This window comes from Tachypleus tridentatus, chromosome 13, assembly GCF_004210375.1.
Source record: "Tachypleus tridentatus isolate NWPU-2018 chromosome 13, ASM421037v1, whole genome shotgun sequence".
NCBI classification, from domain to species: Eukaryota; Metazoa; Arthropoda; class Merostomata; order Xiphosura; family Limulidae; genus Tachypleus; species Tachypleus tridentatus.
The window spans coordinates 210,883,251-210,910,471 of NC_134837.1; the positions used below are offsets into that span (position 1 = coordinate 210,883,251).

General features: G+C 35.4%; 1 protein-coding gene across 3 annotated transcripts in view; it reads right to left on the minus strand.

The window, feature by feature from the left end:
- Window positions 1-247: 247 nt before the first annotated feature.
- LOC143238229 (scoloptoxin SSD14-like) overlaps window positions 248-27,221 on the minus strand; it is a 29,457-nt gene continuing 2,483 nt past the window's right edge. The window contains exons 1-11 of one of the 3 annotated variants that reach the window (XM_076478287.1): window positions 23,443-23,823; window positions 18,607-18,825; window positions 17,855-17,977; window positions 16,591-16,688; window positions 12,358-12,550; window positions 10,153-10,316; window positions 6,789-7,093; window positions 5,783-5,970; window positions 3,261-3,501; window positions 2,604-2,717; window positions 248-664 (exon numbers count right to left, since the gene is read on the minus strand). In XM_076478287.1, the coding sequence (XP_076334402.1) occupies window positions 512-664; window positions 2,604-2,717; window positions 3,261-3,501; window positions 5,783-5,970; window positions 6,789-7,093; window positions 10,153-10,316; window positions 12,358-12,550; window positions 16,591-16,688; window positions 17,855-17,977; window positions 18,607-18,806 (1,779 nt within the window). In that variant the 5' untranslated portion in view covers window positions 18,807-18,825; window positions 23,443-23,823 and the 3' untranslated portion in view covers window positions 248-511. Of the gene's footprint in view, window positions 665-2,603; window positions 2,718-3,260; window positions 3,502-5,782; window positions 5,971-6,788; window positions 7,094-10,152; window positions 10,317-12,357; window positions 12,551-16,590; window positions 16,689-17,854; window positions 17,978-18,606; window positions 18,826-21,401; window positions 21,581-23,442; window positions 23,824-27,221 lie in introns of those variants that run through there. The other 2 variants (XM_076478286.1, XM_076478284.1) reach the window with 2 other exon arrangements.

The following is a 27,221-nucleotide window of genomic DNA, read 5'->3' on the forward strand; positions in this document are numbered from 1 at the left end:
ATATACAAGAGGGTTTCACCTGAAACTTTATGAACATCAAAACACAGTTAAAATGTTTAACATAAGGCGCCAACTTTTTTTCTTATATCCGAAACTCCCTTAATAAAACTGTACACTTAATAGATATTGGCTGGTTACTCGAAAGTTCTGGAACTGAGAGTATGGACACGAGTATACTTAAAAAAATCCCCTTTTGTTTTAGAGTAACACAACAATAAATTTATTGAGGATATACGACAAACATGGATATAGTAATATATTTTTACTGTATGTTAATCATACAAAAACTCATTTATGGGCAGTGGTTTACAAAACTATTTTTTTGTAAATAAATTAATATTTTTTAAAGTAAAATACGTCAGGCAAAACGAAAAGTTGAATTCCCAATTAAACATTTTTACACTGTCTTAAATATCCACTGCATTCAACACATTATTATTATTCAAGCTTTAAATAAAATAATTTGATTGATGTAGAGAAAAAAAAACGATACTGGATGATCGAACGCTTCCTAAAAACCATCCGTGTCACCATTTTTTCTGTAGTCTGAGTTACTGTAGAGGTTACCGTCAGAACCACGAGCAACAGCCATGATGATTGACATGCGATCAGCAGGAAACTCTTGTAATTTGTGTCCAAACTTTCTTAAGCTGCACAACACTTCCTGGTGAAAAAAACACAAGGCATGCTTTTAAAGAAAAAATTAAACAATTTCGAAAAACACACTACGTTATAATTTCATGATATCAACTGACTAAACGATAAAGCTTCAAAGGGACGATCAAGCTATGCTGTTTAAAATGCTTTAAACAGAATTCAATATAAAGTTCACACACTCGCAGTTTTTGTTTGAAATTATATAAAATGTTGTTCAATTTCAATTAAAATCAATATATAATACTACAGCCTAAATCTATAGAAAAAATTAATAGAAAAAAACGAAACTAATATATAATCCTACAGACTAAATCTGTAGAAAAAATTAACAGAAAAAAACGAAACCAATATATAATCCTACAGACTAAATCTATAGAAAAAATTAATAGAAAAAACGAAACCAACATATAATCCTACAGACTAAATCTGTAGAAAAAATTAATAGAAACAAACGAAACCAATATATAATCCTGCAGACTAAATCTATAGAAAAAATTAATAGCAAAAAACGAAACCAATATATAATCCTACAGTCTAAATCTATAAAAAAATTAATAGAAAAAAACGAAACCAATATATAATCCTACAGTCTAAATCTATAGAAAAATTAATAGAAAAAAACGAAACCAATATCTAATCCCACAGCCTGAATCTGTAAAAAATATTAATAGAACAAACGAAACTTTCTTAATATTGTTTGTGAAGTTTAGTTTTTGTAAAGCCTTTTTTAATCACATGCTATCTCATATCAACAGAACACTTGCGGTGATAATAGTATTTAAATACAGGATTTCTAGAATAATACAAAAGAGTTCTAATTGTAGACGCAGAAATCTGCAAGTCTACTTGTCTTAGGCCTAACAGTATTTAAGCCTTTATTAAGTACAGCGTAATTTCGATAAAGAGATAAATTAACAAGGTAACGTGTGTACGTTTTGGGCTTTAATTTAGTTTGGGCTAAACCTTACTGTACTTAATACTACCATTAAATAAACTTATAGTGCTATTTTAAGACCTAACGTTCGACTGTTTTGAAAACTTTGATTTGGTTTTAATCATTCGTGATTACGAGTGATTTTGGGATGGGTTACATTTAAAAGGTTTATTAGGTTGTAGAGATCATCTTTAACGGCATTATTTGTGATGTTGGTAGGGGCTAGGGAGTCTCACTTAAAAAAGTTCTTAGGGTATAGAGATAGTTTAAAGAGATTATTAGTAATGTTGGTAGGGATCACATCAAAAGAGTTTATTAGGGTATAGAGGTAACTTCAATGCCTACTAAAGTATATTTACATTCGTTAAAATTAACTGTGTGCGCATGCATTTCTAAATATTAAGTTATGCGTGCATTTTCAGGACAGATAAAAACTGAGCATTAATGAAATAGATGTGAATTAATGGTTAAAGCCACTGCAAATTTCGTCGACGACAGTTATCACATGAGTTAGTGCAAGATACATTTATTTATTTATTTCTGACTCCACTGTGTTTTAATTTCAGTCCAACAAGCAAGTTCACGAAGAATGGCTTCCAAAGTGATGTATCACAAAGTTTAAGCAGGGACGAAACTGGGATTACTTTTTATTTGTTTCTTGAGTTCTGCAGTAAGGCTACACGAATACTATCTGACCTAACCGTTCTTAATTTTAAAATAATAAACTAAAAAGAAGGCAACTGGTCAACAATTCTCGCCATTGATTTTTGACCTACTCTCGTCAGATCGAGAAATGGGTTGATTGTTTTGAAATTAAGCACAAATCCCGAAAAATGGGAATGGGAGCTCTTGTAGCGCATTACATCATCAACGTGCGGAGCGCGTTCTTTGTGATAATAAGGAGCAAACCATGAAACCTTGGAATAACAGTCTAGCATGCTAACCACTAGGCCACGCACAATCCTCTTCTTCACTTTAGGTCACAGTTTTGTTTATGGAATGCAATGCTTACCTCAGAGAAATTCGGTTCGTACATCAGAATATTTGGCAAAAGTTGATGGTGGATGCGTGGAGAGTCAATTGCTTCTTTGATGTTTCTTCCAGCCCATAAGGTATTTAGGATAACCTGAAGCGTTATAATATACATATATATATATATATACATTTCGTCGTTATGTGTAAAACATTTTTTATTTTATGTTTTAATGTTTCTCGACAACTCTGTTGTTAATTGTTTGGTTTAGAATTTCGCGCAAAGTTACACAAGGGCTATCTGCGCTAGCCGTATCTAATTTAACAGTGTAAGACTAGAGAGAAGGTAGCAAGCCACTGCCACTACCCACTGACAGCTTTTGGGCTACCAACAAATAATCGGATTGACTGTCACTTTATAAAGCTGCTATGGTTGAAAGGGTGAGCATGTTTGGTGCGACGGGGATTCGAACCTGTGACCCTTAGATTGCGAGTCGAGCGCTTCCTAACCATCTGGCCATGTGGGGCCTTCTTCGTGGTTAAAGACGTTAGGATGATTAACTTATTTGGTTTCTAATTAATTTGATAAATGACTTTTAAGAGTTGTTTATGCTTTACGTATATATCTCATGCCTTTCCTTCTCTGCTGACGACCACGTGCATTATACAGCTTCTACAAAACTCGCTGACTACTCACCCATGAAATTCCAGAAAGTATCATGGACCCTCCAGTGCCACCTATGACAAGTTTGACGTCTCCTTTGTTGTCAACAATAATTGTTGGGGACATTGAGGACAGCGGACGCTTCCCGGGAGAAATGGTGTTGAAGTGCGAAGGTTGGAAGTCATATGCATTAGTTATACCTGGAGAGCTGAAGTCGTCCATTTCGTTGTTGAGAACGACACCTGTTGAAGGAGACGCCCTTTTGCTTCCGAAACTGCGATAAAAGACAAAACTAGGGTTATCTTATTTTACTATAACCTGTTTCATGCAGCTGTGTCAAGCAGTGTATCATTCATACTTGATATCACACACAATCGGTCATCCGTATGGTGAAGCGACAGGAACTTATTCGATATTAAAAAAAGACCAAAGATGAATGATATGACGTAGTAAATATAACTCCTTCTTCAGTGACTCACCGATAAGACTGCAGGCTTACGGTGCTAAAACTCGTGTTTCGATACCTGTAATGGGCAAAACAGAGATAGCGGATTGTACAGCTTCGCGCTTGCATGGCCAAGGGGTTAGGGCGTTCGACTCGTAATCCGAGGATCGTGGGTTCGAATCCCCGTCACACCAAATATGGTTACCCTTTTAGCCGTGTAGGGGCGTTATAATGTGACGGTCAGTCCCACTATTCGTTGGTAAAAGAGTAGCCCAAGAGTTGATGGTGGGTGGTGATGACTGGCTGCCTCCGCTCTTGTCTTACACTGAAAAATTAGGAACGGTTAGCGCAGATGGCCCTCGTGTAGGTTTGCGTAAAATTTAGAAAACAGACAAGCTTAGCAACAACCACACCAAATATGCATACAATATTAAAGAAAATTAACGGGACGTATACCCGACTTCAACACCACCTAAACATTCGAGATGTTCAACACGAAGGTCATTTCTTAGGATATAATTTTATGGATAGTCAAAAATAAAAACATTCAAATGCTACTTTTTAACTAAACACAAATAACTGGGCCTGAAATAAATACGTATCTTTCAAAATTTTGTTGTTAAACATAAAGCTACACAATGGGTTATTTTTTGCTGTGCTCATCACGGGTATCGAAACTCGATTTTTAATGTTTAAGTCTTCAGACTTGCCGCTGAGCCACGGCAGGTGTGTAGGGCAAGGGCACATGCCCATGTTCAAATTTCTTTGTTTTTTTTAATTTCGCGCACAGTTACACGAGAGCTATGTATGCTAGCCGTCTCTAATTTAGCAGTGTAAGACTAAAGGGAAGGCAGCTGGTCATCACCATCCACTTCCAATTCTTGGGATACTTTTTTACCAAATAATAATGGGATAGACCGTCACAGTACAACGCCCCTACGGCTGTTTGGTGTGACGGAGATTCGAACCCGCGATTCTCAGATTACAAGTCGAGCGCCCCAACCACTTGGCCATGCCGGTCCTGTTCAAACTTATATTACACCAATCTTACTGATAATTATCATTTAATGCGTTAAAATAAATCGGTATTATTATTTTCAACATAACTCATTTCTAGTATATATGAAAATATAGTCATCATTATTATTTTATTTGACAAGTAGGCTTAACAAAAGACATGTTTTCCGTAAGATCAAAGGATTTTACCTTTACATACACGTCGAAATCCATAGTTCGATATAATTTTACTTGTTACAGGTTCAGAGGAAGTTAACACCGAGACAGACAAAGGTGTAGTTGTGAAACCACTAATTCCTACCTCACACCTGTACTTACTTCAACTTCAGGTAATAATAAAATAATAAAAACAAACAAACTCGATTACGAACACAAAAGAGGCCGGCAAGGCCAGGTGGTTAAGGCAATGGACTCGTAGTCTGAGGGCCGCTGGCTCGAATTCCCTTCACACCAAACATGCTTGCCCTTTCAGCTGTGTAGGCGTTATAATGTAACGGTCAATCCCACTATTTGTTGACGATGGGTGGTGATGACTCGCTGCCTTCCCTCCAGTTTTACACTGCTAAATTAGGGACGGCTAGCGCAGATACTCCTTGTGTAATTTTGCGCGAAATAAAAAAAACATAGAAACAAACGAAAACAAAATGGTCCAGCATGGCCAGGTGGTTAGGGCACTCGACTCGTAATCCGATGAACGCGGGTTCGAATCCTTGTCACACCAAACATGCTCGCCCTTTAAGCCGTGGGGGCGTTATAATGTAACGGTGAATCCCATTATTCATTGGTAGAAAGAGTTAGCGGTGGGTGGTGATGACTAGCTGTCTTCCCTGTAGTATTGCAGCGGTTAGAGCAGATAGCCCTCGTGTAGGTTTGCGCGAAATTCTAAAAAACAAAGAAACAAAACAATACTTCTATTTTAGGTAACAATAAAATAATGAAAACAAAGAAACTGGAGTACGAAGAAAAGTTCTCGTAAAATACGTCAAAGGATTTTACGTAATTACAAATATATTTATTTTTTGATGAAGTAAAGCAAAACGTATATACATATATAATGTAGTAAGGGCAACAAAAGCATCGTGCGTGTACTTACCGTGAGTTGATAGTGCTTGTAATTGCTACAGCGTCACCGTTAGGTGCAACAATTGACACATGAGATGTTCCTTTATCTTCTGAGAGAAATGTTTCTACTCCGTAGTAAGACGGTTCAAACGTGTGGTAATCGTCAATCTTCTGTAGTATTTCTTCAGAAAATTCTTTTGAAGTTAATTTATTCGCTAGCTGTTTGGGATGTTGTACAAAGACAGGTTTTAACTGTTATAATTATGTGAGGGTAAAAACAAAATGGTGATAGTGACAAAGCAGCCTGCCACTTAACTGACGATAATATCACTAATAAAAAACTTTAACCAGCTGGTACAATAGCAGTTTCAGAATTCTAAATAATGGATGTACATCACCTGACTTGTAAACAGTACACGTCGACATTCACAGATGGCCACGAGTGTTAAGGCGTAATCTGAAGGTCGCGGGTTCGCATCCCCGTCACACTAAACATGCTCGCCCTTTCAGCCGTGGGTGCGTTATAATATTACGATCAATCCCACTATTCATTGGTAAAAGAGTGGCCCAAGAGTTGTCGGTGGGTGATGATGACTAGCTGTCTTCCCTCTAGTCTTACACTGCTAAATTAGGGACGGCTAGCGCAAATAGCCCTCGAGGAGCTTTGCGCAAAATTCAAAACAAATTAAACCCATACCAGGGACCATGAACCCTTTGGAGCTCCCAGCTATTCGAAGCCTAAACGAAACGTGCATTTATAAACCTAGTATTTGTAAGTCTTAATTTGGTGAAAAATAACAAAAACGAAATAAATGACCAAGGTAGGGGAAGACAAGTGTTATATGTTTCTGAGTTTCAGTTTTGTTACATCACACAAAAATATATTCTCACTTAGTTCAGACGCACTGGAGTGACTAGGCCTAATAAGTGAATTAACAATAGCATTAAATTTTCAGTATTATATATTTTATTTGATAAATAAGTAACGCTTGTTAGGTGGCAAAATGCCTCGAGAGATTAAAAGTCATAATAACTACCTTTTCGACTCGTTTGTAACGTGGGGTATTTGGTTCTCCTGGGTCCTCGAGCTCCATGCGTTTTGCGAAAGCAAATTTGAAGGCTTCAATTACACGGTGGTAGTTTCGTATCTTCTGAGTAACTGTTGAAAAGCTTGTCTCGTTCAAATGGTATCCGTCAAGAACGTTCAGAATAAAACCAAGAAGGGCTCCACTACCAGGAGGAGGCGTGCTGTACATTGTTAGGTTGGCTTGGAAACTCATTTGGACTGGTTCTCTCCACTGGGGTGAGTAGGCTAAAAAGTCCTGTTCAGTGATGATTCCGTCTAAACCATATCCCCCCAAAAACATCTTTCAGTTTAAATGTACAGCTTTATATTTTTAAAAGTTAACTATTTAATATTACGAAAAGTAGCAATGATGATTATCTATCATCGAAACTCCTTTATTATGAACTCAAATTCGTACATAAAATACTTCCCACCTAATGCACCTAATTTTTGCCTGTAATATCTTCTCAATGCAATACACTTTTCACCTGCAAATACTATTAAAACAATACTTTACACTTGAGAAATTTATATATTCTTTTATGTTACTTTTCAACTTTGGATACTCATCTGACGAAACGTTTAATAAAGTACCATGTTCTCTAAGGTAGCTTGATGTTTGTTCTCTAAAGATCGGTACAGATGTCTCAGACACCAGATAAGAAAATATATACTTAGACTTTTACAAGTTCCTGTCAGAAATTTCAGTTGGATATGTATATTAAATAAATACAAAACTGCAGAGAACCAACTGTGTGTGTCCATAATTTAAATGTAGACAAACTGTTTGATTATTTCAATTCTTTTTTATTTTATGTATGATTAACTCATGATATGGCAGCTTTACAACACAAACAAGCAAATATTAGAGAAAGTGAATATTTTTAAAATACAGCTTACTTTCCCATGTGAGATCACTTCAATTTATCCTATAGTTTATTGTTTTTCTTGCAAATATTTTCGATTTTGATGGTCACTACTTTCGACAGAAATGGGTAACTTTATAATATGTATCAGGTTATCCCTTAAGTAATGTCCGATTTTAGGTTCAGAAAAAGAAAAAGGATTTCAAACCCTTTTAATGTTATTTAATCAACAATGTAAGTTCCATTATTATTAATTACTTCCTGCCAACGATTCACAATATTCTAAATGCCACTTCTATAAAATTCTTGTAGTTTGGAGGAATATAATGTAGAGAGGGTAGTTTTGACAACTTCATGTGTTCCAAGCTCTTTTCCATCAAGATAGTTCTGCAAACTTTGGAATAGATGACAATCAGATGGGGCAAGGTCTGGAGAATAAGGAGGACGTGGAAGTTTTCCCAGTCTAGCTCTTCAGTCTTTGTTGATGTGATCCTTGCTGTGTGGGGCCATGTATTATCGTGGTATAACACAACACCTTCATGACTGATCAAAACAGGCCTCTTTTCTTTCAGTGCAACATTCAAGCTCAATAACTGTTGACAACAAAAGTCTGATGTAATCGTCACATTGAGTGGCAGCAACTCAAACTGGATCACATCAACAATATTCCACCAAACACTTTCCTAGGATGGAGGTCCATTTTGGGCTGTGCTTTAGCCAATTTACTTGTACTGATACATTGTCTGCGGCGACTAACGTTTTAGTAAAGTATCCATTTTCTATCTCCAGTCACTAACCTGTCCAATAAAGGTGAGTTACGTTCACGAGAGTGCAGAGAAGTGCAAATGTCAACTCTTTCTTTAAGGTTGGCTTCTGCCAAATCATGGGGTACCACTTTCCAAGTTTTCACATCTTTCCAAACTGTTGTAGATGATAGTGAAGTGTTAAATGAGTTGAATTAAGATTCTGTGTTAGTTCTTCAACTGTTACAGCACAATCTTCATCAAGTGATGCCAGCAGGTCATCATTAAACTCAACAGGACGACCTGAACGTGGTGTATCACATAAGATGAACTTACGATCTAAATTTATGAAGCCACCCTCGACATTTTCTTTCATTGAGAGACTCCGCACCATAAATACCTTGAATGTTTCATGTAGTTTCTGCTGCACTATTATCTTTTTAAAACTCATAAAGTATTATGTACCTAATGTGCTCCTCAGACACATCCATCTTCATAAGGGTTTATTTGATTAATGATCTAAAAAAATGGAGTTGGGTTAGTTTATTTTATTTGTCTGAACATTTTTATACATGTCCCACTACATATTTTAGTCATTAAAACCTTCTACAAAGATAGAAATGATGATGCACTTTCTGTATTAAATTTCGGACTTCACTTATGGGATGACCTGATATATATCTTTTACAGATTAGAAGTATTGTATTTAATGTTTAAGTGCTTATATGGCCCCATCAGGATTATACTGGCAGGATAATTATTAAGGATAAACTTTGACAGATCTGTTATGTGTTTATTATTTTTATTATCATTGCCTCTTTCTTATCTCAGACGATTTGACTTTTAGTCACGTGTGTAAGCATATCGTATAATATACGTAACAAAAAACAATAATTACACATTCTCTAAAATTACAACAACTTGCGATAAAATTAATTTCGCGATTTTTATGGAACGATTTAATTACCGCCAGAAAAATGATCAATTTCATTTAGGCAACAAACAGTTGTAAATCCAATCACTTTTATATGTTTTTCTTATTGAGAAGTGACGCTGTGGTACATACCTACAATAAGGTTGCATCTATGTAAACAAACGTCAATATACGTGTTTATATTGTTATTTACTTATAAGTGTCCCCCGCTGGTAAAGCGGTAAGTCTATCGATTTAAAACGTTAAAACCAGAGGTTCGATTCCCCTCGGTGGACGCAGCAGATAGTCTGAGGTGGCTTTGCTAAATAAAAAAAACACACACTTATACGTTTTCACATTTTTTGATCAGTCAGGACCCAACTTTACACAGTGATAAATAATGACACGAGGAAGGTCTTGAGGGGGCTTTTACCCCATTTAATTTAGGAAAACTACATAATCAGTACAACTTGACACAGTGACACAGGGTGACAAGATTAGGGTCAGGAAGGGGGTTAGACCCCAACTAATTTGGAAAAAATGATCAACTCAGCACAACTTCACACAGCGATATAGGGTGACACGAGAAAGTCATGGGGGAATCCCCAACTCATTTCATATCACACTAGAACTAATTTTCATTATTTAACAAGTCATTATAAATTTACTCTTTTGCAAATGAATACGTTTTTCGTTATCAATTAAGTTTTAAAACCAAACTGAAACCCCCAAAAGGCTTTACGTTGTGTTTTCTGTTCACCATGGGAATCGAAACCCGGCTTTTAGCGTTGTGAAAAGTCCGTATGAACGTACCAAAACTTTGAATGTCTTCTACAAGATGTTTTTCAAATTGTCCAAACGTTTTTGCGTTATCATTTTCATTAGAAATATTCCTCAGTGTTTCCGCCATGATATGATAACGAAATATTTCATTTTCTTTGTACACGTCGTTCGTATTTGTGTTCCAAAACAGCGTTCTGTAAAGAAAACAAAGAAAAATGAAGACAAAACGAAGACGTAGCAGAATCATAAGTTAATGTTACTGAAATGTTCGATAAGACAAGATTGTGCGCTGCACGCGTAAAGTCCTCCGTTGGGACAGCTACATGTTTACAGATTTAAAACTCAAAAATCTCGAGTTTTATCACCCCTTGAGGTGAACACAGCAGATAGATCAATGTGGCTATGAAAAACAAACAAAACCATTTGTGAAATTAATTACGTAAGGCAGCGGGAATTATTCAAACAAAGCTGTAACGAACGAAAAGGAATAACAAATGTTTCTTGTTAAGCGCAAAGTTACACAGAGGGCTACCTGTTATCTGCCCACGAAGGGTATTAAAGCTCGAATTGTAACATTATGTGCACTCATACTGAGCCACAAAATAGATGTAAAATAACACAAGGATAATTGTCTAATGTTAAATCAAGACAAATGAACTAAACAGTGCCATAACCAACAGTTTTTGTATAGCACAGAGATCCATAAGGAGCTGTCTGTGTTCTATAAAATATGAGGTCTTATAAGTCCATAAAGCTATGTTCCATGGGGAAACCACTGTCATCAAAATATTGTTCTCAATTAGCAGAACTAATAAATCAAAGACAATAAATTGTCGGAACAAATTACAGTCCACATATTCATGGACTAAGCAGACAGGCCAGAGATCATGACCATCAGGGTTCAGATATAATCTTCCTTTATTTTAACTAGAGAGAAGGCAGCCAACTACTTAGCATCACTCATCGCTAGATGGGTTTGATTTGTTTTGAATTTCGCGCAAGGCTACACGAGAGCTATCTGCGCTAGCCGTCCCTAATTTTGTAGTGTAAGACTAGAGGGGAGGCAGCTAGTCATCACCTCCTTCCGCCAACTCTTGGACTACTCTTTTATCAATGAATAGTAGGATTTACCGCCATATAATAACGCCTCTGCGGCTGAAGGGGTGAGTATGCTTGGTGTGACGGGGATTCGAAACCGCGACCCTCAAATTACGAGTCTAGCGCCTTATCCACCTGGTCATGCCGGATCCCGCTAGATGGGCTTTGTCCAGTGTTGGATGGAGATGCATTATCGGTGATCGGTACAGTAACATCTCTACGGCTTAAAGAGCAAGTATACTCAATAAATGGATTCGAACCCGTGACTCCTAGATTGTGTGTTAACCTTTCTAAACTCTAGGTCATTTAACTGAATACCAATATTTGTGATAATATTTAAGTGAACGCATAATCGTCACAGGTTTGTTTGTCACTTTCTGTTTTTTTCTTTTACTGACAAGAAGTCTTGGTATGGGTAAATGGTTATCGTATGATGGCTTAGCTTTGGAGCTAAACACATTCCATAATTTCGGCAAGTTATAAAAGTCACAGTCAGTTCCATCATTTATCTCAAAGAGCCGTTCACATCCCTTGTGATAGCAAGTATCTTTTTCACTGGCACAGCGACATGTCTGTGGCGGACTCATAACGTTAGGATTCGGGTTTCGATACCTGTAGTGGACAGAGCACAGATAGCCCATTGTGTGTAGCTTTGTGCTTAATTACAAACAACAACAGCGAGTGTTACCAGCTAGCTAGCTAGCTACCTTTTCATCCGGTTAGTAACCCAAACTTTGGGACTGTTATGCCTGAACTCTAGAGGTCTCAAATCTTTCTTATTCAAGAACGTACGCTATAAAATGCCATTTTATTTCACATTTATTATAGGCCCGGCATGGCCAGGTGGTTAAGACACTCGACATGTAATCCAAGGATCACGGGTTCGAATCCCTGTCACACCAAACATACTCGCCCTTTCAGTTGGGGGGCATTATAATGTTACAATTAATGCCACTACTCGTTGGTAAAAGAGTACCTGAAGAGTTGGCGGTGGGTAGTGATGACTAGCTGCCTTCCCTCTAGTCTTACACTGTAAAATTAGGGACGGCTAGGGCAGATAGCCTTCGTACAGCTTTGCGCGAAATTCAGAAACAAACCAATCAAATATTTATTATCCATCTGTTCAGGTGTACTTACCTTAGGGTTGACTCAGTTCGAATAATTTCTTTATTTGAAGTAAGTGACTCCGCAAAATGTTTCCCAACTGGGAACCCGTCTTCACAAAGTTTAATGGAAGGGTTAAAAAGTTCCGACCAGGATAGTGTTCCATATTTCTTCCAGGCTTCCCGGAACCCTCTCAACTGTCCAGGAACTGCTATTGACAATCCTCCTGCATAAAATATAAAAACTAACTTTATTCAAATCTCCAGAAAGTACTGTTGTCAGTCCACATACATTAAACAAACAGAATTAAAACAAATATGTTCAGGCTGTGATAAAATAAAGCTGAGTAGTTCCCTTTGTTCGATTGTGACTTATTCATTTTAAAAATTAGAAAACCCGTATGGAACATATTTGAATATTTATAGATAAATAAATAGTGATGTTGGCAAAACAATAACGCCCAAAACAAAACCAACAAAAAATAATTAATTACTGCTATGAATGTTCGGTATGAAAGCAACAAATTAATAAAACTGTTACCATAACAACTTAGCAATCCTGTGTAATATTTGTAGTTATCTGAGGCTTAACAGAGCAATACCTGTTTAGTTATCTGGAAAGAATGAAACCAACTTTCTTGTTTTAGGCTTGTGGTCTTGAAATAATCTTCCAGTTATTTTTAGCCGCGGCACAATGGCTCATAGAATGGTTCTATGTTGGTTTTTTTTTTTTTTTTTAAGTACAAACTTTTAGCTAATAGCTACATCATCTATTGACCGACTTGAGGTTTTAAACTCAAGAGGTCAAACCCTTTTGACTGATGTATTCGACCACACTCAAGTCTCACGGATTAATTTACTCTAATTCTGTTTTAAAAAATTCAGTTTGAGAGTAGAATGGTATAGATACTGATGAGTAATAAAAATTTGAATGAGATATACGCGCACCCTACGTTTGGTAAAGATGGCGCCTAAAAATATAGCTCATAAAAAGGACGAAGAGATCTCTGAGATTAATTTAATCCTGTCTAAAGTAATTTCATCTCCCACGGCGTTTAGCTCATATTTAAGTATCTTACACTTTCAGTACACTAGTTCTTCAGAACTGGCTCGGCATGGCCAGGTGGGTTAAGGCGTTCGACTCGTAATCTGATGGTCGAGGGTTCGAATCCCTGTTACATCAAACATGCTAGCCCTTTCAGCCGTGGGGGCGTTATTATGTGAGGTCAATCCCACTATTCGTTGGTAAAAGAGTAGCCCAAGAGTTGGCGGTGGGTGGTGATGCCTAGCTGCCTTCCCTCTGGTCTTACACTACTAAATTAGGGACGGCTAGCGCAGATAGCCCTCGAGTAGCTTTGCGCGAAATTCAAAAAACAAACAAACAATCTTCAGAACTTTCATCACGATCAGACAGAACAAAACAAGAATAAATGGGTTCTCACAAAAGCGATCTCCAATAGAGGTACAACAACAAAAACAAAACAAATGTATAATAAAATTATCATCTTATAAATCCTGATGTGTTTTTCATTTTCGTTACACTTTGGTTCCTTTTTTTTGTAATTCCAACTAACAAAGAGTATTCCGTTTATCCAAAGCTCTTTCCATTGCTGGACATACTGACAGCCATCAGATATATACTTGAGGAAAATACTGTTCCTGGATTATATTGAAATTCTATATAAGTGTCAAAAGATGTTAGAAAACAATGATAAATCTCCCTCAGAACCATGTAATTTCAGATCATTTACAAATTATACGTTCCAACATCTACCGTTTTAGGAAGTTTAGCTTTAACTAGTGTTACATTTATAAACCATTCCACTACCGTATCCGCATTACGTTAATGTGACCAAAGTGACAAAAGCTTAAATAGCAGAACTATGTTCTTTGGAGAGATGGGGTCTTGTAATGAGGCGACAGAAGCCTCTGCCTCTGTAGGTGCATGACCAAATATCACAACTTACCATAAAGGCACATTAAATACAGGAAATAAACACTTTTTTACGGGAATTTAAAAGATATCCAGCAGGCTTGTCATTTATTCTTGTACGGTCCCCGAGATATATCGTATGTTTAAAAAAACTTTACACTCGCTTTTCTGTTGTGTTCACATATACCCTTTCAAGACATAAATATTTTAGTAGCAACATCTGGGCAACAGCGAGATTTTTACGTATCTTATATACATACCCAGTTTATAACGTAAGTTTGGTTTGAATTTCGCGCAAAGCCATACAAAGGCTATCTGCGTTATCCATCCGTAGTTCAGCAGTGTGAGACGAGAGGAAGACAGATAGTTATCCCCACCTATTGCCCACTCTTGGGGCACTCTTTTACCAACGAATAGTGCGATTAACCGTCACATTATAACGTCCCCATGGCTGAATGGGGGAGCATGTTTGGTGTGATGGGGATTCGAACCCGCGACCTAACCATACTAGGCCCCCCAGTTTACTGTTATTATGTTTTAACTGTTATATTAGTTGCTATTTTAACTCGTGTATCACCATCATTCATTTCTTATATTTATACGTGGCTATGATAGTGTTTGGTTTATTTAAATGTATAAATGAAAAAGACGTAAATAAAACAGTCGCAGGTGTGGGGGGTAAAAGTAAGACGATAACACTTGACAAATTCTGCATTAAATATGGTCCATCGATGAGACAGCGGTAAGTCTACGGGTTTACAACACTAAAATCTAATGTTTGATTCCCCGCGGTGGATATAGCAGATAGACCAACGTGGCTTTACTTTAGATTTGTTTGTTTGTTTTTTTTGAATTTCGTGCAAAGCTACACGAATACTATTTGCGCCAGCTGTCCCTAATTTAGCAGTGTAAGACTAGAGGAAAGGCAGCTAGTCATCACCACCCACTGTCAACTCTTGGGCTACTCTTTTATCAACGAATAGTAGGATTGACCGTCATATTATAACCACACCCCACGGCTGAAAGGGCAAACATGTTTGGTGTGAAGCATTAGATACTTTTAATTTTTACCTTGGAGAATTAAATAAGCCAATCGAAATTTGTATTTGATACCAGTAGAAACGAGGCCCAAAATGATGACAAATGATACCTCGGAGCCTTAATATGTGGGAAATTCTGAAGTAACTAGCAAATAAGAAGAACCAGTGTGTCTAAGGCACAAAACCTTTTTATCTGGAAAAGGATTAACGTAATAACTAGTCAGAGTCTTAATTAAAGGTTTTCTGGCCTGTAACAATGTATGAATAACAAGTGTAGGCATTGAGAAAAGTGGATATCATTAGAGATTGAAGGGGTTTGAAATGAGATGCTACTACTAGGTACGTTAAACTACCTAAAGGGTTCACGATGTCAATAAGTTACTTGTTTAAAATATAATTACGTAGATAAATTCATTTTGGGAAAAGCAACAACAACAAAAAAGAACGTGACAGTTCTCTAGCACTTCGAAGTGTTGAACCACCTCACTGCACAAATCAAAACTGGAAAGACGAGATGATTTAGAAATTTGTTAAGTGGGAATATAAACTACTAAAAAGTTGTTGAGATGGCTCGTAGGTATATTTATATCGATGTAGTAGTTTACTCAATTATGAACATTACAGGCAACATAAGGCCTAGGTTTGCACACAGGGCTACCGAAGTTTCATTACGCCCTCTAACTTTATAAATTACAAGGAAGCAAATATAAATATCATTTTGTTTCTTGATTAATTTTAAAATGCAATATGCTTCAAACATCAGTGGGAGGAAAAGTATTACTTATTTTAATAATTTTAGTTTACTCAATTATGAACATTACAGGCAACATAAGGCCTAGGTTTGCACACAGGGCTACCGAAGTTTCATTACGCCCTCTAACTTTATAAATTACAAGGAAGCAAATATAAATATCATTTTGTTTCTTGATTAATTTTAAAATGCAATATGCTTCAAACATCAGTGGGAGGAAAAGTATTACTTATTTTAATAATTTTAGTACTGTTAAGCTCATATTATTCGAAGATTTTGGAAAGACCTATATATGTTATGGTGTTTTGGAGGTTAGGCCAATGCAGGTGACAAATACATGAACTGGCACTTTTTATTAATCAAGAATAAATGGTCTTATACAATGCATATTGCTTCTTGTACTATATATCAATATATTAATCTGTTTATTTTTCACTAATAAGGTCCATTGGAATTTATGTGCAATTTTGTAAAGCCCTCTTTTCAAACATTCTGATGCAAAGATAAACTGGATATCATAGATGATAGGATCGTATAACTTACCAATTTGAGACAAACTTTTCTGGCCCTTAAACATGTATTTTGAAGCCTTAAGTGGAGCTACTTCACGTGCATCTAGTACTTTTGCTGTTTTCTCATCTCTGAAAATGTTGTTAAAAATGAGTATCGTATGAGTCTTCTAACTTCTTCTTCACCTTAATTAAAGTTAATTGCTCGTCTTGCGAAGGAAGTCGGATAGTTTAGTTTTTACAATTAAAGTAATGAGTTTATTATTATTATGTATTATATTACCAGTTAAACTAGTTTTATCTTCGATTTAGGTCCAAAACTCATTATTTCCTAGAATACTGTGTTAGGAAAAACTTCTTATTTTCAAATAATGACAGAATTTTTCTTTACAATATGAATTACTCTCTTAAGCTTTACCTGTTTTTTTAAGCATTACAGCCATTAGGCCTAGATTTTAAAGTAGGGTTATGCTAAGAGTTTAAGCTATTTTTTGTTGAAAATAAATGTTGACCATTTTCATAGATAATTATTGGATGGAATACAAAATTAATTGAAAAACCAAACAACTTTGAATCACAATTTAACTTACATTTGTTTTGAGTATTTTGACTTTTCAACCTTAAATTGGTACTTGTACATTGAAACTATAAAATTATTAAACTTTTGTAAATTAAAAACTAAGCAAAAGATACTGAATAATTTAAAATTTTAATATAATAATTATAAAAGTTATCTTTCTAAAACCATTTATGTTTAAAAAGGTGACGTCACCAAAATCAACATTTCAGACCAATGGTTATTCTGTAGACTGACTAAACGTTGTGAGCTGAAGGTGCAGTTTTCTGTAAAGTTACCGTCGATCATGAAATCTATAGTACTAAATGATTTATTATTTAGTACTTTAGGTTACACAAAAAAAAAAAAGAGTACTGTATTGACCCAATTATAAGTCGATCTCGAATATAAGTCGACCCTATTTTCAGAAACCATGGGAAAGAAAAAATTGAATATCGTAACAATACTGCAACTAAATAGCCTACAGGTGATGAGTTTCAAGAATTAATGATGACCTTGAAGGAATACCTAGAGCATGTATAGATGAATTATATCTGAATATTTAGAAATGCGACATTCTATAGAAGGGGAGAAGAAGCCTATGGTCGACTGCGATTATAAGGCGACTATGAATTTTATAGCTTAATTATTAATTAAGAAAACATCGCCTTTAAGTTGGACCAATACGGTATTTGGATTTTATAAATTGTTTGCATTCTTATTCGAAATGCATTAAGACTACCTGATATAAAGAGTCATGAAAAATCCTCCTCCAAGACCCATACTTTCAGGAATCACTACATTCATGCAAAGAAGAGTTGCAATAGCTGCATCAACTGTTGATCCATTTTTCTGCAACGTATCTCTTTAAGTAAAAAAGAAGTTTTAATTTGTAAATATATTTTATAATTTTATCATAATTTATCACACTACTCATTAGAAACCAAAACATAAACCTAGCTCTAAATTGTGCATTTTAAAGTAATACTTATACATATAAAATGCATTGTCTAAAATGCTACAATGTAATACTTATACATATAAAATGCATTGTCTGAAATGCTACAATGTAATACTTATACATATAAAATGCATTATCTGAAACGCTACAATGTAATACTTATACATATAAAATGCATTATCTGAAATGCTACAATGTAATACTTATACATATAAAATGCATTGTCTGAAATGCTACAATGTAATACTTATACATATAAAATGCATTGTCTGAAATGCTACAATGTAATACTTATACACGAAGGATTTACAAACAAACAGTAACAGGTTTAAGTTTCTTCACGTTTATTGTAGTGACAAAATGCTTCTGGTGAAACTGTTGTTATGGTGGTATTTGTTATTTTTTTTCTAGCGTCAGTACCCATGATAAATGTTTATATTTTTCACTTACTAATACAATAAAATTTCTGTGACTATCACCTATTTTAGGTGATATATGTACAATAAGCAGTTCTAAGTCTTATGAACTCTTACTTTCCAATCTTCGCGCACTGTGCAGCATCAGTGGAGACTGCAGCTCTGTTGTACATTCCTAATGTTGATCTCGAAATGAACTGATTTGTTCTGGAATCCAGGGCCATTCCGTCTACCGACATTTCTGTGGCAGACATTATGAATAACATCACAACTGATGATACTATAAAAATTATGAGGTGGTTTAGTACGGAATCCATCTGTTAGTGTCTGTTGATTCTGAGAAACAGAAACAAAACAAATGATAATTAATATCAGCTTACGTAATTAAAGAAGTTTTTAACAGAGGAATTATTCGTTTCTGATAGAAACCGGTGATGAAAAATTCATTTCGACATTTGAACGACAATGTTCTTCACCTTCGTCAAGAAAAAGTGACATTTTTAAAAACATATTACAGACTGTAGCAGACAAGTATACGGACGTACAACGCTAAAATCCAAAGTTCGATTCCTCACACTGGACACGACAGATAGTTCATTGTGGTTTCGATCTAAAACAAAGAACCAAACAAAGAGACTGATAAAATGCTACCCTCAGAACTGATATTTTTGCAACGTGTGAACTGTTTATTCTGTTGATTAAAAAGACATCTAAACACGTGTTTGAAAATACTAAGCACGTCAGTATAATTAAACGATCAACAAAAGAGGCTAATGTGTTGATATGTGTATGTATGAATGTTAAATTAACGTGTAACTTTGCATTAGACAGGTAAGCAGATTATTTTATACGTAAAAAAATTCTTCATGACCATGTAGGTTATGCATTTTTTTTTATGAAACTAAAAAGTTAAAACTTTATGTTAAACATTTCCTGAATTCGAAAACAACCATTGCGCATGTATAAGGTTGGCCATAGCGAACCAGTTCCCAGCTGCAGGTCCACAATCTCGTATCCGAAGTTTCGAAATTCGAAAAGCTTCGAAAACCAAAGTTTTTTTCGGGGAGTGTGACGTGACCCAGCAGTCTGACAGGCGCGTCAGTTGTGTCTCAGCACTCCTACTGGTCACAAGTGTGTCTGCTGTTTGCTGATGTTTTTTCTTGCTTTTTACTTTGTGACTTTCTGTTTAATTTCACTGTGAAAAAGAGTTGCAGATACTTCTATGGGTCACAGTGAGGAAAGTAAAGGGAAGCATCTGACGTCATCAATAACGCAGAAAGTGGAGTTACTGCAGAAGCTTGATCGTGGTGTGTCTGTGCAGAGTCTTACTGAAGAATATGGTGTCGGAACTACCACTGTATATGATTTAAAAAAACAGAAAGACAAGTTACTGAAGTTTTATAGTGACAGTGATGAACATAAGCTAATGAAAAATAGGTAAACACTGCATAGTCTTTATTTACCCCACTTAGTGCGAGTAGTAATACGTTTCTCTGTATAAATATTAATATATTTAATTACTGTTCATTTGAAGTTGTGTATGTTTAAATTTTACTGAACGTTTTTATTGGAAATAAATTGTTTTAGATAATTTATGGTCTATATCCCACTGTTTATCAGTATATTACTCTATAAATAAACTGTAGTAGTATTTATAGTCTTTATTTAATCCACTTAGTGTGAACAGTATTATGTTTTTGCTGCAGTATTAAAGTTTGGTTCTGAGTTGCTGCCATACTGGGGTGATACATTTGTTCTAAAATCCGAAAAATTCCGAATTCCGAAACACAACTGGTCCCAAGGGTTTCGGAAAATGGATTGTGGACCTGCACAAGTGAAACATTAAATTAGTTTAACATTACAACTGTTCAGTGTTCACTCGTCCAACTGTTCAGTGTCCACTTGTCCATCCCCTGTTATCAGTTCTTGATTGAAAGAAAAATCCGTGTAAAAAGCTGCACGAAATACGAAAGAATAATTATTTGTTTGTTTTGTTTTGAATTTCGTTCAAAACTACACGAGGGCTATCTGTGTTAGGGACGGCTAGTCATCACCACCAACCTACAACTCTTGGGCTGATATAAAATTAAGTACATTAAAATTTTTGAAAAATATTATTAATGAAAGCAGTAATCAACAATTAATACAGCATACCTTACTAATGGAACACAGAAACGTGAGATGTTGGCTTGAACCACTGTTATAAAATTAAATTTCTTTTAGAAACTTAGCATCAATATAACATTCCCGAATCTTCCCCAACCCTCCTTAGCCCGTCTTGTAGCTAAATAGCCAATGAAAATCCGTTATATAACTTCATCAGTGTAAATTTAGAAGAACATGGCATTACTAAGACATATATTACTGTTTAGTTTCTTTGTTGCCAAGCACAAAACTTCACGAAGGTTTATTTGAGCTCTGCCCGCCATGGATATCTAAACTCGATTTCTAGCGTTATAAGATCGCAGATTTAGCATTGTATCACTAAGGAGCATCACTGCTACTTTGACTGTGTTGATTCACGTAGTAGAAACTTGCTAATACTACCGTCAAAATTTAATATTTAAAAAGGTACAAAATAATTAATCAAATGTATGTTTAAATGTAATATAAATAAAATAATATACTAAGTATATTATGAAGTTTTTAACTCAAACAGTCTTACTTTACCTCTGCCACTTACGAAATATAAAGAAGGCATTAGAAAGTAATAAAATAACATCCATTGTTCTGTAAAAGCAGAAAAGCAAACATGAAAATACCAGCTGTTACTATGTGCACTAAAGCCTTCTATATTACTCTAAACCAGGAGTGGCCAACTTATTTTTCATAGTGGCCTCAACTGTGGCTAGTGAAAACAACACACTATTAAAAAATGTTAGTTTAATTAAAATAATTGTATTTCAACTAACCTTTATTGTGAAAATTGATGGTGGTTTTCATCAACAAGCTTCATGAAATTTGGCTTAATATCCATGCTCAATGAGCATCTTAGCTGCCTCTAAATTTATGTCAGCAAGCCGAGATATGTATTTAGACTTGAGAAAGTCCAGCGTAGAAAATGTTGACTCACACACTCATGTGGATCCAAACATGGAAAATAATTTTGAAATTGCTATCTTTAAATTTGGAAGACTGTCATTTATCAGAACAGTGAGACACATCTCTCTGATTGAACATTTTTGTTTACATTTTATATGTTCTACACTTTGCAGGGTGAGCATCTTGTCTTCAAATCTACACTTATCTTATCCAAAGACAAAAAAGATGTAATTTCCTTACTGAAATTTTCTAAGTCAAATTGAAATGGATCATGTAAAATTTCAAATATAAATTTCAATTTTTTAAATTCGGAGAAACGTGATTCAAATTTTTAAGATAGATTTTTGATCCAGTTTACATAGAGATCATCTTTAACATCAGAGAAATCATAGTCCTTATTATTTTGTAGAAAACTATTCAACTTTATAAAATTTGTCAAATCATTCTTTTGTAATTGTTCCGCAAGGAGGTTTAGGTTTAATTAAAATTCATGAATAGACTGTGATTGTTCGCTTATTTTTTTACTTCTTCCCTGAAGTTCAAATTATTCAAGTGAGCCACCATGTCGCACAGATAGTGTAAACCACACTGCCATGACAAAGTTTCAATTCCTGGGAAATTCTCAATCTTACCTTTTTCAATAAGATACTCTTTTATTTGATGAAATAAGGAAATAAATCGTTCCAAGACTTTTCGTCTACTTAACCATCTTATATTTTCAAAATCAGTAACATAATCAAAAGTACAGTCACTGCTTTTCTTCAAAGACTCAACAAACTGTCGATGGATGAGAGGGCTTCCACTTTTAATATAATTCACAATTGTTACAAAAATGTCCATCAAATGTTTAAATTCATCACTTCTAGACATCTGAGTACATAAATTTTCCTGATGCAAAATACAATGGAAAGATGGCAGCGTGGACTTCACATTATTTTCAACTAAATGCTGCTTTAAAAGAGAAACAAATCCTCCGTGATGACGAGAAAACCCACTTGTAGAGAAAATTATATATGTATAAAACGGCTGGTATTGGTATAGATAGCACTATGTAGAGGAGCGAACAACCGCCTTAAAACATACAGTGAGCTATCAGTCAGTTACCTCTCTCTTTCTTTGTGAACCTGACGATGACAGAAGAAGGTTGAAACGTTGTTCGCTCTTCTACATAGCATTTTCTCTACCCATACCAGTTGTTTTTACATATACAAGAGATCTTACTATATTTTATTAATTTGCTGACCCAAGTTTTCTGATAAGTCTTGGATAAGCGAAACTACAATCCATAGCAGAGGGTAAGACAAATCGGAAATATATTAAGCCTTTGACACACAAATTATATGAGGAAAATATATCTATAATATCGTGGTAACAAACTTTGATTTTCGTTTTGTCTTGAATATGTTGCTAGAAACTCCTTGTTTTGGGTTTATCTTTTCGAATCTTTGTTCAAAAACATTTGTTTTTTGTATGATAGTCCCGATGTAGGTCAGCCACCGGAACCTGAGTACCAGTTTAAAGATTCATTAGATAATCTTAAAAACTGCAGCTAAATACAGGAAGAGTGTGGTAAATAACTATGGGAATTATATTTAATTATTTTTGTTGTTGTTTCACAGGAGATCTTTCAAACATGTTTTAGCCACCATTATTAATTGTTATTAGCAAGTAATTAAAGGGGCGTATAGCGCTGTTAAAGACATTAGTTCTGTATTTACAAGCTATTATAAACAATGCGGTTGAAAACTGCCGTAACGGAAGTGGTACAACTTGAGCATAATAAAAATAATATTATACTATTAAATGATTTTATATTCTACCGATAATGAAGGAACAATCATGGTGACCTAAATACAAATTTCACACTCTTAATGCAAAATTAAAAACTCTATTTTTATAATAAATAAATACCTTTAATTATATATTTTGTCCATCGTTAGGTCTTTTCCCATTCAGTCCCTCAGTTATTGCACCGTCAACGTTACGAAAGTTTATATTTTTAACACTACTGCTCGTGTGGAAAATATCTACTGGTTTAGTGTACCTGCTAACAACAATGCAGCCAGCTTTTACTGGTTTAGTACAGATGCTGATACCAATACAGTCAACTTTTACTTGTTTACTACAGCTGTTGTTACCAGTACAGCTAACATTTACTTGTTTATTACTGCTGCTGGTATCAGTACAGCCGACTTTTACTGATTTACCACAGCTGTTGATAGCAGTACAGCCAACTTATATTGGTTTACTACAGTTGTTGATACCAGTACAGCCGACTTGTACTGGTCTACTACAGCTGCTGGTAGCAGTACAACCAATTTTTACTGATTTACTACAACTACTGATACCAGTACAGCCGACTTACATTGGTTTACTACAGCTGTTGATAGCAGTAGAGCTGACTTATACTAGTTTAGTACAGCCCTGTCAGTTTAGACATATTCTCGTGACATGAATAAATGTAAATTTATTGATTTATGTACTAAAATGAGTCATTAAGGTAGTGTAAACATATTAGGTGATTCGGTGACCTATTTAAAACCAATCTAATGAGGAAAGGGCCCATATACAGAGTTTTAAAGACTTTACATACATAACAAACTAGCAGTGATATTAAAGTGTGTTAAATTATACGTTAAAGAACTATATTTTTAAGTAAATTTCTGAGAAAGGAAAACAATAATTTTAATGGTACAAAACTAACAAAATAAAACATCTCAGGTTAATACCTCAACTGTTCTTCCTTGTTCTATACAGTTAGGCTTAAGAAGAATATTCCTTTGAATTTGCTTTAAATACAGCGTGATCCACGTAGGAGGTAATTAAAATGCACAGTTCGCAATAAAACTAGCAATTAAAAACTAAAATGGCTCATTTGAGTTCTGTATGCTTCTATGGCCTGGACATAACAAGTAATTCATGTTGATATTTTATCAAACAAAATTTACCTTCTGATAGATTGAGGCCATTAGCTAATTCTGCCAAATCCACCTTCTCCCTACCAGTCCGACATTGTGACCGTCGTCGCTGATATTAAACCAGTTCGCTAAAATGACAAATGAAAGTACGACGGAAACAGCAAAGAAACATATAATACTTGGACGTTTCTGAAGTTATAACACGGGCCCGGCATGGCCAAGTGTGTTAAAGCGTTCGACTCGTAATCCGAGGGTTGCAGATTCGAATCCCGGTCGCACCAAACATGCTCGCCCTTTCAGCCGTGGGGGCGTTATAATGTGACTCATTGGTAAAAGAGTAGCCCAAGAGTTTGCGGTGAGTGTGATGACTAGCTGCCTTCCCTCTAGTCTTACACTGCTAAATTAGGGACGGCTAGCGCAGATAGCCCTCGAGTAGCTTTGCTCGAAAGTCAAAACAAACAAACAAGTTATAACACTCCATCTACAGCAAGCTATATTAAACAATGTGAGATATTAGATCCAAATAGTCTAAACTGATTAAGTTCTTAAATTTTAAAAAAGTGGTTATTTTTATAATTTCTAAAAACTATTCGATGGCTTTTTTGCACATTCATCCATAGTTTTGAAGAGATGGATTATAGGGCTTGGTTTAACATCACAGTAATTTAAATTGAACGAAGAAAGCGCAACAGCAATTGGGAGGTTCTTCCCAAATAAAGGGGGTTCAAGAACAATCGTTCCTTTTCGCCTCGTGGATGCACATGTCATTTCTAACTACAGTGAGAGAGTGAGAGTTTTCATTTTGTTAAACCATGAGTTGTCTGGGATGAACAGTGGTTGATACAATATTGGAAAGAAAATCAATGAATGCCATACTTCATGACGTGAAGAAGGCTTAACGTTTGTCTGTTGACGTGGTGACGAGATGATATATTTGCTCTTCTTCTGTCATGGTACGACATGAAGTGAGCATGTGCCAAAAGCACGAAGGATCTGACATGGCAAGAAATGGTGAGGTTGCTCGACTTTCAATGTGAAGGTCACGGGTTCGAATCCTAACCCCACCAAACATGTTTGCATTTTGTATTAATGACGTGGGGTTTGCGTTGATGTAATTATTTATATGTGCTTGATTATGTATGTAAAATGTTTGGACAATGCAAGTTGTTAAAAGACGTTTCGTAATATTTGGCAAGTAGTTTGACCTCAACTATGTCAGTTCTGGCTGTTACGTGACACGGTGAAACATCACGTTACAATTAGTTCTTTGACGTTGTGGATTTAAATTTTCATCAAACTTATTTAGAATTGTTATTTGAGTTATCTGAACTGTTACAGAAGTCTAACCACTAAATTTACGTGAGTGGTTTTAGAATATTACGCTTTATTTATGTAATTATTCTCTTAATTTGAATTTTAATGTTTATGTCGCGTGGGGCGTCTATTCCAGGGTTACGTGCCCAAGGTTTTAATTTGTTTTTTCTTGAGCCCGTGGGTGTAGTATTTACCGTAGCTTCCTCACTTGTTTCTCTCCAACATATTCATTAAATTCATCTTTATTTTCAATATTGTTGATGTGAGGCGAGTGGGAAAAATTGCGTTGAACACTTGCCAGCTTCGTGCAGTTGTATACAGTGTGCTGAAATACTTGAAAATTCCTAGTGTACATGTAGCTGTATATTAGTGTGAGCTCCTTGTCCACATAGTGAATCCAATAACAGCCACCTGTTTCAGGTAACTAACAACGTCAAGCTAGAACAAGAACCCGTATAAAACACAAGTAGAATGTTGCACTGAAAAAACTAATTCCAGGTGAAAATATCAATAGTTCTGTTGCTAACGTGTCCAAAATTTAATATTAGTTGTATTTGTGTATTTAGCAAACGCTACAAAAATGCTCTTGGTAAAAGCCTAGTAAAATTGTGCTTATCTCCTCCAAAGTTTAAATTATTTGAGAGCCTTTATCCCTTTGATTGCTCCCACAAAACCCAAAAATTCCACCTTTTTTATAGCACTTAGAAGGTTTCGTAAAAGTCAGGTTTGAAATTACCGCTTTGTCTTAAGCCTACAACAACATCGCTTGAGAAGAATATACGAAGAATAAAAAAAACAACAAAAAACAATTTTATTTGTAATTAGAAAAAAGGCTACACAATGCGCGATTTGTGTCCTGCCTACCTCGAGTATTGAAACCTGGTTTATACCGTTGTAAGATCACAGATATATCGCTGTGTCACCGGGGGACGGTACGAGGGCGGACACATATTTTTTGCTATGTCGTTAGTTTGTTTCGCAAAAAGATGCACACGCACGTGGAAAAGTAATAATACGCAGAGACACAGTTTCAGGATCTATTTGGTATATGCACAAAATCTCAGGTTTATAAGTTTTTCCTCTCGGAGATAAGGCAGACACACACAGAGACTCAAGGACACGACCTTCTGTTAATACAATTTAAACTTCCAATGCTGTCTAATAAAATTATTATTAGTTTCGTTTTGTTAATCTGATGCAGAGTTAGTTTCTCAACTTTTTAACTGTAATAATAAAACTTAACTTTAGTATCACAATTATTGTGCCTCTTTCTTCAAATTCACAAGTAGTTTGTTTGTAGTTAAGCAAATAACTGTTATAAAGATAATCATTTGTCATTTGTTTGTATTTATTTTAGAACAAAACCACATCGAGCTACCTATTGTGTCCCTCTAAGGGGAATCACACGCAGGATCAAATTCGTAAACTCAAAGCTCTATCACTGGGATGCTTAGTTAG